This window comes from Danio rerio, chromosome 18 (genome assembly GCF_052040795.2).
Source record: "Danio rerio strain M-AB ecotype USA chromosome 18, GRCz13ab, whole genome shotgun sequence".
Taxonomy (NCBI): Eukaryota; Metazoa; Chordata; class Actinopteri; order Cypriniformes; family Danionidae; genus Danio; species Danio rerio.
In genome coordinates, this window is record NC_141038.1 from 7,257,528 (window position 1) to 7,270,612 (window position 13,085).

A 13,085-nucleotide genomic window follows, 5' to 3' on the forward strand; every position below is an offset into this window, starting at 1 on the left:
TTTAAATGAGTTTACTTAATCTTCACATTTTTTTATAATCCATGCTTTTTAAAAACATATTTATGCATATTTTATTTGTTATTATAGAAGGTGCCAGTGACCCTCCTGTAAAAGAAGCAACCCACAAGCCAACCACAGCCGCCACTTCTGCCATATCAGCTCTGGATGACAAAGATGTAGTGAGTACAACCAACCCTGTCTTGACCCCAAAGACCAAGGAACAAGAACTCCAGTTACCCAAAGAAAATGACAAAGAGAGTAACAGGATTCCCACAAACAAGACTGATAGTACTCCATTGGGAAATGCTACCCATTCGAGTAAAGAGAAGTCAGACTCTTCCAGGACAACAGTATCTACTCCAAACCCAGGAAGGGAATATGCCATGGACCCAGCTCAGCTACAAGCTCTTCATGCAGCAATGAAAACTGACCAAGCTTCTTTACTAACTAGTCCCCTTTTGCCTTGTCTGATGCCTGGCTTCCCTCCACTGTTCTCCCCCCATATTCCTACGCCTATGCCTGGAGGCCTCTTGCAGCCCATGTTTGGCATGGATAGCATGTTCCCATATGGTCCAGTCTTGCCACAGGCTCTTATGGGGCTGAACCCAAGCACCATTCTCCAGCAATATCAACAAAATCTGCAGGGTGCACTGATGCAACAAAGACTGCAGCTGCAGCAGAAACAGATAGTGCAGCTACCAGAGAAACCAAAACCTAGCCAAATCTCCGCTCGACCCCATGCGGAGGACACAGTTTCATCCAAACGTGACAAAAAGCAAGGTACATCCAATGGCACAGATTCCCTCTTCATGAACTCGGTCATCTCCAAGCAGCCGGATTTGGATAATAACGTTCTTCTAAGCCACTGTATTGTCTCCAAAACAGAGTGTAGAACAGAAGGCAAGGATGGCCATCTTTATGACTGTCTCGCCTGTGAGGTGTCTCTCACTGGGAATGCAGAGCTCATCAAACATCTTGAGTTCCCTCTGCATCGACAAAGAGTGGCAGAGAGACTGAATGCCAAAGAGCATGCTTCTCCTCGATTACCTCACATCAGTCCCTCATCTACCTCTCAGCCAAACCCATCCAGTAAACAGAGATCCTCTTCAACCGCCCAGTCTTCTTTAGCAACTCCCCCTGAAACCTCCATCCCTACCCCGACCAGTTCTGACCAGACCGTTAGACTTCTCCAAAGCTCGCCCCTGACTTCAGCTTTACCCGAGGCTTCCCAAAGCTCCCCGGCTCATGTTGTTTCGCCTTCAAATGTTACCTCAAGCCTGACGAGCCTCGCAAAGACTTGTCATATGAAACCAATAGACTCTGTGGATGGGCATTGTGATGGCAACGAGTCAGAGAAGGGACAAGACTCAACATAATTTATTGGAGCAAGAGGTTTAATGCTTTCCGTAAGAGTTGTTTTTATGGATTGAACAGCCACAGAATTGACTCCATGAAATAAAAGACTGGAGGAAAGCGATACAAAACGTCTCCACTGTAGATTACACTGGGGAAAGGATATGACCCAGAGCTAGTTTGGCAGACTGTTTTAAAAGGACTGAATCCTGTAGGATCTAACTTGCATTACCAGTGCTTGTAACCAAAAACAAGTGTCAGTAGAATGTTTTTTCCATTTCAATATGCTGGTTTCTAACTAAAACTTGAGTATATGTAAACTGTTTGAAAACTAAAGGGTGCACAGCTAAAGACTGGTGAAGAACCTAAGATGGTTTCATGATTATCTAACTAACCAAAAGTCTGTTAATAACGTGTACGTTTTAACAGACACTCATAAAACACCCACACTATTTTTTGCCCTGTCGAGTGTTAAGATATTATATTATTGGCTTAATGAAGTGATGTAATGTATTTTGATGTTGTCTTCTCTCAGGTCAACAGCTCTCAATTTTGTTCTGTTACAAGACATACCAATAGAAAATATATGAAGCCCAAAAGAAACGTGTACTGAATGAAAACCAAGCCAATTCTGATTTGAAATTGCAATTAAGCTAGTAGATGTTCCTTTTTTTTTTTTTATTCGTGGACATGTATTTGTCCAGACACAAAGCGTATTGCAGACCGTTGTAAATTGTGGAAAACTATTATTTAGCTTCTTTCTTTGGGAAAACGACAAAAAACATTCTGTGTTAATGATAGATACATGTATGAACATTTTGGTGTTGCGTAGATTGTTGAATTCAAATGACTTTAATTGTATGGTAGGTTTAAAACAAATGACTTGTATATTTAACTTTTGTATTGTCCCAGTCAAAGACACCTGAGGCTGTTCAGCCGTGCTCATGTTAAAACATAGCATTGAACTTCGAATGCTGTCGAAAATTGTCACTGTACAACCAACTTCCTCTCCTGCACTGAGCCAAGTTGAAAGACCCTATCTGTGTATGAATTAGATCGATGCACATCTATGAGATATTTTCTATTTTTGTTGTCTTTTAAACAGAACATTTCGATTGTGCACTTATTTTTTTTTTGCGCCTTCAATACTTAAGGCAATTCTTGATTTCTCCTTCACTTTTGCGGCATTTAGTTTCCTAACGTTTCTGCACTTGCCATGACTAACAATAACAATGACGATATTATGAAACAATAATAACTTACAGTATTGCTTTAATGGAAAATCCAAAGATAACGTAGTCTTACCATTGGTGCATACAAAGGATGGAAAAAAAAAACTTTATACTTTAGAAAATATTACTGTTTTTAAATGGAATGGAAATCTTTTTAGATGATGGAGCCAGCTATGAGAATACTGTTTTAGCTAACTTATTAGAACATTTGTGACCTCATATATGAAACAACCAGAGAACCAAAAATAAAAACAAAACACACACAAAAAAAAGCTTACTCTGAGGAAATGGGACAGCACTTCCGTGCAGCCATTGTAGTTTGTATTATAGAGGCGGAGTTCACACAGTTTGCTTCTCTGTGTCTGGCCTTTCTTTCTTTTTTCGTCTGGTTATTATCTCTTGATTTCGTTACTTCTCGTTCGTTTGTTCTACTAAATGTACTGGGTCTAATTGTTGAGGAAATAGAGTGTGCTGCTAATGTAGGTTTGTACTAAGATGCATGCTTGATTTTGCTTTTTGCTGAAGCTTTAATGACGACTGTCAGTAGCCACAAACCCCATCCCCGTTCCACTGCAGTTTTGTCCACACATGACTGTGAAGACTGTGACTCTCCATGAACTACATCACGTTCTTCTCTTAGCCAACCAATGTTGAAAACCAATGATGTTATATTTATACAAAGTTTGCATTCCAAATATCACATTTGTCATTTCAATTGATTTCTTTTTTTTTGTTCTTGTATTCTGCTTCTAAAGGGGACTGTAACGTATGCTCTCACTCCCGAGTCTGGACCTGCTGTGAGAGACTGTTTACTCTGCGTGTTCCTGGAAATGTTATTACTGTAGCGATCGCCAAATAATGTATGTTCATGATGCACTTGTGTTTATTCATGTGACTCACTGGGCTAATGTCTCCTGTCCTCTTATATACAAGCATTCAAAGTGAATAAAATCTGTTTCCTTTTAATAACTCGCCATGTCTCTGTGGTCTTCAGAATAAGGCGGCCCGTCTTTCATGGTTTTTTTTTTTTTTTTTGACTCGCTTGTCTGACAGATTGAAGGTTGCAAGTAACATATTTTCACCGAAAATGCACACCAAATTTGTAGTGATCGAAGTTCTGTGATTTGATCAAGTGCGTTTCTGCTATGTCCTTAATCTGATTGTATGCACCCTACTCTGCTGAGGCAGTGTAAAGGAGACGGGCAATCAGCCAAAGCACTAGAAATCAATGGAGGTTAAACGAGACAAAATCAATGCAGCTAAAGTTCAAACTGGGATTCAAGTTCATGTGTATTAGCTAGAGACGGCATTGATATCATTGTTGTCCTCTATATATATATATATATATATATATATATATATATATATATATATATATATATATATATATATATATATATATATATATATATATATATAATGCACTGGGTTTTTCCACTGCACTGGGTATTTGGGCAGTAATGCATTATTTACTGTCAGTTTTAGGATCTGATATTCTCAGTATTGATATTAAATTGCCTATATGTGTGTGAAATATTTCACATATTGGTTAAGGGATATTTCAGTGATCATAAACAGAAACCTGGTCATTATAATAATAAATGACAACACAGGGCTTGGATTATCAACTTTAGGCTAATTTGGCTATATGGACTATTCAGTGACCGTATGTTTGCTCTATAAAATGAATGTAAAAAAATTGGTATGAATGAAATTGTTCTGTTAGTTTTCTTACAGAGACTACGAAACTGTCCTGTGTCCTGTTCCGAAATGTTTGACTTACAATTTGCTGATCAATCAGGATCAAGGTGTTCAGTAGTCTATGGGTGAGTAAAACCAGTCTTGGATAAGTTTACATGACAATGATGTACACAAATGGGTACAAAATAGGTGACAACATTGTCTTGGATCTGCAAAAACAACTGAAAACTCGTCATATCTGCCATGCAGTGTTATGGGAGGTCACTTTAGGGGGAAAAAAATATGCGCATGCGCACGTTGAGGTAATTTATGGCCACTCTTGTTTGACAAACCCAACTTGCTTACTTGAGTAGCACCATGTCTCCTCTTTCTTCTTGTCTTGTTTAACGGTGAGTTACATTCTTAGCGCATTTAGCCGTCTGATTGGTAGTTAAATTTTTTAATTAAATATCGTCGTTTTTATATAAAATATGCATTAAGTTTTGGTATTGCTGTAAACAAGAATTGATGCTACATTGTTTTCTTGATGTTAATTGGAATTGAGAAAGAATAAAATGAAAAATGAATTAAAAATAGCAGACTTGTAAGATAAATTTATTTTAAAACGGCTTAAGTAATTTTGCTTCCACAATTAAATCCGTCTTATTCCATTTAGGAAGAAAATGATCATTTCAAATCCACAATTCGAGAAAAGAATAAACTAAAAATGTAAAAAGTAAATCACAAACATACAAACAAACTTTGCTGTAGGCTATTTTGTAATGATTTATTAAGCAATTAAGAAGCAGACCAATAATATCTGGATGCAGCCTTTATGATGCAAGCTGAGATTGCATCACTCAGCGATGCATTGTCAGATACAATGCACTCAATGGAGTGAGTGATGTCACTGTGACGGGTAGGGTTAGGTGAGCACATTAAAAAGCATTGGATGCAGCTCAGATTGCACTGCACCAAGTCTGCAGCCAGACCCCTCTCAAGCAGACACATATGTTGTGTCTGACATGAAATGGTTATTCGGTCAAGATATGTCTAGAGCCAGCCTTACAGTGGCCAAGAGAGCTTAACGTGCTGCAATTTCAGAAAACATACAATTACAAAAATTGAGAAGATCTTCATCAGTTTAACGACAAACATGCTGCGTATGCTCACAACACAGACAAATTTTTAATAAAACGCGCTGCATTTTCATACAACACAAACAATTAATAAAACACACTGCATTTTCATACAACACAAACAATTAGTAAAACGTGCTGCATTTTCATACAACACAAACAATTAATAAAACGCGCTGCATTTTCATACAACACAAACAATTAATAAAACGCGCTGCATTTTCATACAACACAAACAATTAATAAAACGCGCTGCATTTTCATACAACACAAACAATTAATAAAACGCGCTGCATTTTCATACAACACAAACAATTAATAAAACGTGCTGCATTTTCATACAACACAAACAATTAATAAAACGCGCTGCATTTTCATACAACACAAACAATTAATAAAACGCGCTGCATTTTCATACAACACAAACAATTAATAAAACGCGCTGCATATTCATACAACACAAACAATTGATAAAACGCGCTGCAATTTTATACAACACAAACAATTAATAAAGCGCGCTGCATTTTCATACAACACAAACAATTAATAAAACGCGCTGCATTTTCATACAACACAAACAATAATTAAAACGCGCTGCATTTTCATACAACACAAACAATAATTAAAACGCGCTGCATTTTCATACAACACAAACAATTAGTAAAACCCGCTACATTTTCTCACAACACAAGCAATAAAATGTGCTGCATATTCATACAACACAAACAATTAATAAAATGTGCTGCATTTTCTCACAGCCCAAGCAATTTACGAAAAACACGCTGCATTTTCTCACAATGGAAAGTTTCAAGGAGACCCTAAAATGTGATAGACCCAGCTATTTACAGCAGGTTATGGTTATTAAGGCTAATAAATACTAAAAACATTGGAATCTGGATATGAAAATAATATTAAAACAAAACTCACCTTTCAAAGATCACCTACAACTTCACTGAGCAATAGCCACGGCACAATGACGTCCGTCACAGTTTTGGGTCCCCTTGAAACATTTCAGTCGTGTTCCGTTTTTTCTGCAAGTGCTGTGTGAAAATGCTGAGCGTTTTCGTAAAATGTTTGCGTTGTGAGAAAATGTTGCGTGTTTTACAAATTGTTTGCGCTGTGTGAAAATGCAGTGTTTTTTTTTTTTTTTTATGTTTTTGCGTTGTGACGATTTGCAGCATGTGTGCTGACAAACTGCCCTGCTGAAAAATCCAGCTTAAACCAGCTTAGGCTGGTTGGCTGGTTTTATCTGGTTGACCAGCCTGGTTTTAGAGGGGTTTTGGCCATTTCCAGGTTGGTTTCCAGCCATTTCCAGCCTGGTTTTAGCTGGTCAGGCTGGAAAATTACCAGCCAAATCCAGCTGAAACCAGCTTGACCAGCCTGGTTTAAGCTGGATATAGCTGGTTTTGGCTGGACTCCCAGCTTGGCTAGGCTGGTCAAGCTGGTTTTAGCTGGTCATCTCCCAGCCTGACCAGCTAAGACCAGGCTGGAAATGGCTGGAAACCAGCCTGGAAGTGGCCAAAACCCCTCTAAAACCAGCCTGGTCGACCAGCTAAAACCAGCCAACCAGCCTAGGCTGGTTTAAGCTGGATTTTTCAACAGGGTGATGAAGATTTTATTTCAATTTGCTGCCGTTTACTGTAATTACATGTGTTTACTTTAATTGCAGCAAATAAGATCTTTCGGCCACCGTAGACAATGTTGTTTTAACAATTCCCTCTCACAGATCTGCGAAAACACCTGAAAACTCATCATGTCTGCCATGCAGTGGTTGGTCACTTTAGGAAAACACTACACGAACTACATAATATTATGCAGATGCGTACATTGGGGTTAATTTATGGTCACTCTTGTTTGACAAACGCAACCGAATAGCACCATGTCCCCTCTTTCTTCTTGTTTTGTTTAAGGTGAGTTACATTCTTATCACATTTCACCCTCTATTGGTTGTTACATTTTTAAATTAAATCTTGTATTTTAAAATAAAATCTCTTTAGTTTTATGTATTGCTGTGAACAAGAATTGGCGTTACAATGTTTGCTTGATGTTAATTAGAAATGAGAAAGAATCAAACCGAAAATGAAATAAAGTAAAACAGCAGTCTTGCAAGATAAAGGTTTTTTAAAACAAGATGCGAGAGCAGAATAAAATAACAATTATGTAAATCACAAAAAACATTGCTATAGGCTATTTTGTATTGGTTTATTAAGAAATTAAGAAGCAGACGCATAGGTCGTGTCTGAAATACAGTCAAGATCTGTCAAGAGCTAGCCTACTTCTGAAAATAACTGCACACCTTAAATGCTCATCGGCCAATCAAAATCATTCATCAACTTCTGTCATTTTCCTTAAGCATTCTTTTGTGTGTGTGTGTGTGTGTAGGCCTATGTCCTGTTAATGAAAAATATATCAGTCAATTTGTCGCAAGTAAATTTAACATAGGCTGAAAGACAAACAAACCGCAATGCTCCCGTCACAACCATCAAACTATTCCACAGTGCACGGACCCATGTTGATTCGTTGATTATAACCGGGCCTTAGTTATACTCGCATCACGTTATTCAGTCGCAGTCAGGAGAGTCCGAGCGCCTCTGTGATTGTATGTCATGCTGGGAGATGAGGACTAAATTACATCACGTCCTGAATGATTTCTGCACATCTCATTAAAAGAGATACAGGAGGGTGATGGGCACAACTATAAGCCGCATATCTGAAAAAGCATGTTTCAAATGGTTCATTTTAGACCATTATGTCCACCCTTCTTTTGTTAATTAGGATTTGTTGTACATTTAAAGCTATAAAAAGGAACCAGTTTCCTCCAGAGGTATTTCAAACCTCTTACTCAAAGAACTTGCACGGCCATAGCACTTACCCACACCGTGCATCATAATCCTGTCTGAGCTGAGGTAAATCACGGCATAAACGAATCAATACGCACTAATTGTTTTTTATTGTACAATTAGTCCGTGGCTTTGCGGAAAACAGAAACCATTTCCCACTAATGAGTCATGCATCTGCGTATCCCTTCATCAGGGCGGCGCGCTCCCGACGATTCTATAGAATGACGCCGGGTCGCACGTCATTGGCTGCCGAGGAAGGTTAATTGACTTTGCGTTTAACATGCTAAATTATTCCAGTTTGCCTGCATGGCATTAGGGGCCGCAAGACCCCCCTTCCCACCCCTTCTCAGCCGAGGTCAGCCCGGACCAGTCATTAATTAAACTTGTGACATTTAGCCAGATGAGTTTCCTCTGAGTGAGGATGATATTATTAATATTAACGGCCCTGTGTGAATAGAAGCTGTAACCGACCGTGTTTTTTATGGCATCAGAGAGATTGAATCTTTCTCCAGCAGCAGATTTTAAAATGAAAAAAGCAGGATGGGATATGAAGATCCTGGCTCGTGCATGGTTGGTGTCAAAGTTAAATGTGATGCGTCAGGCGTTTTGTGCTTGCTTTTTGCTTTAAAGTGTTTTTCGTTTAATGCTTTGGGAAACTACTTTCCTGTCTTGTGTGTTTTTAACTAATTTCACCCCAAATTCCATTATTTACCATAGCTCTGTGTCACTGTGAGTACGTGTATAGCTATAAAAGGGATGTACTTGGTTGGCTAACCCACCAGTCATAAAAAATAATAATAAAATAACCCACCAGTCACCATTTTTGTGAATATTTATACACATTATATTAAATATATTTTATATTAAACTAGACACCTTAAAGATAAAAGCCTATGGACCAAAAATCTTTATCATAGCTTCATGTTAACATACTTTGCTAACCTTTTGTTGATGAAGCCATCATCTTCTCATTGAGCTATCAGAAAATATATTTTTAAATTAAGACACCTTAAAGATAATATGCACCATAAGTCTTTATCATACCTTTAGCGTACTTTGCTAACCTTTTGTTTTAATGAAGCCATCGTCTACTCATTGTGCTATCAGAAAATATTCATGTTAAAACTAGACCTCTTAAAAATAATATGGACCAAAAGTCTTTAGCATACCTTGCGCATACTTTGCTAACCTTTTGTTTTGATGAAGCTATCGCCGTCTCATCTTGCAAAAAAAAAAAAGTATTCATATTTTAAAACTACACATTAAAGATACCAAAAGTCTTTATCACAGCTTTATGTTAGCATACTTTGCTAACTTTTTGTTTTGATGATGAAATCATCTCATAATGGTGCTATTAGAAAAGTATTTATATTTTAAATTTAGAAACCTTAAAGATAATATGCACCAGAAGTCTTCATTATACTTTGCTAACCTTTTGTTTTGATGAAGCCATCATCTTCTCATGGCTCTATCAGAAAATGTATTTATATTTTTAAACTGATACTCCTTAAAGATGATATGCACCCAAACCTTTGTTATACCTTTAGCAGACTTTAATAACAATTTGTTATGATGAAATCATCATCTCATGGCGCTATCAGAAAATGTATACATGTTTAGACACCTTAAAGATAATAGCCATATGGAACAAAAGTCTTTATCATATCTTTAACATACTTTGCTAACCTTTTGTTTTGATGAAGAAATCATCTTCTCATGGTGCTATCAGAAAATGTAATTATATTTTAAAACTACACCTTAAAGATAATATGTACTAAAAATCTATATCATAGCTTTATGTTAGCATACTTTTTGATGAAGCCATCGTCTTCTCATGGTGCTATCAGAAAATGTATTTTTATATCTAGACACCTTAATGAAAATATGCACCAAAAGTCTTTAGCATACCTTTAGCATACTTTGCTAACCTTTTGTTTTGATGAAGCCATCATCTTCTCATGGCTCTATCAGAAAATGTATTTATATTTTTAAATTGAGACACCTTAAAGATGATATGCACCAATAAATCGTCATCATACCTTTAGCAGACTTTGATAACAATTTGTTATGATGAAACCATCATTTTCTCATGGGGCTATCAGAAAACGTATACATGTTTACACACCTTAAAGATAATAGCCATATGGACCAAAAGTCTTTATCATATCTTTAGCTTTCGTTGCTAACCTTTTGTTTTGATGAAGCCATCATCTCCTCATGGTGCTATCAGAAAATATTCATGTTAAAACTAGATCTCTTAAAGATAATATACAGCAAAAGTCTTTATCATACCTTTAGCATACTTTGCTAACCTTTTGTTTTGATGAAGCCATCATCTCCTCATGGTGCTATCAGAAAATATTCATGTTAAAACTAGATCTCTTAAAGATAACATACAGCAAAAGTCTTTATCATACCATTAGCATACTTTGCTAACCTTTTGTTTTGATGAAGCCATCATCTCCTCATGGTGCCATCAGAAAATGTATTTATATTTTTAAATCGAGACACCTTAAAGATAATATGCAAAAGTCTTTATCCTACTATTAGCATACTTTGCTAGCAATTTGTTATGATGAAACCATCATCTTCTCATATGGAGCTGTCAGTAAATATTCACGTTAAAACTAGACACCTTAAAGATAATTTGGACCAAAAGTCTATTTCATACCTTTAGCATTCTTTGCTAACATTTTGTTCTAATCAGAAATTAGATTGCTCTAGTCACGTGACACTGCACATATTTAATTGAGACTCTAAATGCACTAAAACAGCAGTTAGTAACATTTTTACATTTACTATTAAGAACGGTGGGATTAAGCGGGTTAAATTCCATAATGCAGCATACAATGTATTCACGTGCTTAATAGCAAATCATTTCAGTAATTGCATTGACTTAATAGATGGAAAATGCAATAGCATCATTGGTTTTGCATGTCAACATATTAACATGGAGATCATTTATAAAAAAATTGCATTAAACGCCAAGCCCACCCGTGCTATTTCGAAACAAAGTGGATTGTGGTATCTTCAGCGAGCCCCTTCCCCCATCTCATTGGTTTTAATACTGGGCAGCGCAGGGCCGTTATGAGCATTTCAGCTCCTCTTGTGTTCTGATAGATGGGCCCTGCTGATACATGATCTATGATGTATGCGGAGAAAGGCCAGCTCATCTTTATTCATGAGCTCGGAGCTGTGATTTCCTCTTAAAGAGACAGTGCGCCGCATTGGCTCCAGTTGCAGCTGCATTGTAGCTAAAGTGCTACCGGTGTTGTTGTTGTGATTTTAAAATACCACCAAGGCTCTTTAAGTGCGCCGACCATAATGAATTTTCATCCAAACAGATATTGTTTGCTTCAGATTTCATGAATGTTTTTCACAGAAGATTAGCCTGTAGCGGCATTATCATTATTTTTCAGTTGAGTCATTAAGAGATTCACGGACTGTGTGTCATGTTGTCCCTCTCCACTGAAGCAGGTCCAGGCTGCTATAATGATCTCCCAGAATCAGAGAAAGCACCGGCCACTCTCGCTCTTTTCCACTCATTAAAAACACTATACGCCGTTGCTTAAGACAATTTGCTTCCTTAGCATGCGAGCGCTGAGAGATTGGAGCAGCGGATACATGCCATCTTCTATCTGTATTTCATTTAAGAACCCCATTAGATGCAAAAACCGCAGGACGTCACCTGTTATCTTTCTATTTCTGGAAATAGGCTATATTGTTTCTGTTTTCTCTGGCGCGCCATTAGAGTATGCTTCCCGCTGTAGACATTTAGAGGGGGACCTGCTAGCTATCTGTCTCTGAAATGACTTTTTAATGGCCGACTAGATTTGCTCATCTATCACGGGTCCGCGGCGCTCTTGATTCTCCGATAAACTCAAATAGATTCGGTTACTAATGTTCATGCAGCCGCCATCGCACTCTTCCATATGCAGTCCTTTACATGCTGTGGCAGAGAAATTCATCTGAGTGGGTTTTTCTCTTACTGAATCGTTCGCTCATGGAGTCGGGTTGCGGAGGTAGCTATAAATCGCTGTAAAACCAGGGCAGGCTCATGGGGAAATGTGGCGGTAGCAGGTTTTATTAAAAAATATGCTTTGGTGACGTTCTGTCAAAGCTTCAGCAGTATTATTACTAAAATGACTCAAAACATAATTGTATTTATGGACATACAAGTCATTTTTTGACTGTTGTACAGTTATATTCATGCCCATTTATAGAGTGTATTTATACCTATCCACTATATCAATAGCACTGGTTCTTAAACTTAATCTTGGTGTCCAATTCATTTTGTTTCCCATTCAAAGTCTTTGTTAAAGCTTAATAAGCCATGAACCAAACCAGACACAAGGTGAATCAGACCATTGCATTTGGAGCAAAGTATATGAAAACAGGACAAAAATATAAGACATGAGGGAAAGAACTACGATCCCTTGAAGCACTGAGTTTGACACAGTTAAATGAAAGTTCATTCATTCATTTTTTATTCGGCTTAATCCAGGCATGTCCAAACTCGGTCCTGGAGGGCCAGTGTCCTGCAAAGTTTAGTTCCAACCCCAATCAGACTCACCTAAGCTAGCTAATCAAGCTCTTACTAGGCATTCTAGAAACATCTTTGCAAGTGTGTTGAGGCAAGTTGAAGCTAAAATCTGAAGGACACCAGCCCTCCAGGACCAACTTTAGACACCCCTGGCTTAGTCCTTTTATTAATCTGGGGTCGCCACAGCGGAATGAACCGGCAACTTATCCAGCATTTGTTTTACGCAGCGAATGCCCACTCAATTGCAACCCATCACTGGGAAAAACCCATACACTCTCATTCACACACATTTAGTTTA

At 37.7% G+C, this 13,085-nt stretch overlaps 1 protein-coding gene across 2 annotated transcripts in view; it reads left to right on the forward strand.

Annotated features, from left to right (window-relative positions):
- Nucleotides 1-3,554, forward strand: part of zfhx3a (zinc finger homeobox 3a) — a 42,406-nt gene extending 38,852 nt beyond the window's left edge. For both annotated transcript variants that reach the window (XM_087292751.1, XM_087292752.1), the window contains one exon: nucleotides 88-3,554. In XM_087292751.1, the coding sequence (XP_087148877.1) occupies nucleotides 88-1,376 (1,289 nt within the window). In that variant the 3' untranslated portion in view covers nucleotides 1,377-3,554. The remainder of the gene's footprint in view (nucleotides 1-87) is intronic.
- Nucleotides 3,555-13,085: the final 9,531 nt, after the last annotated feature.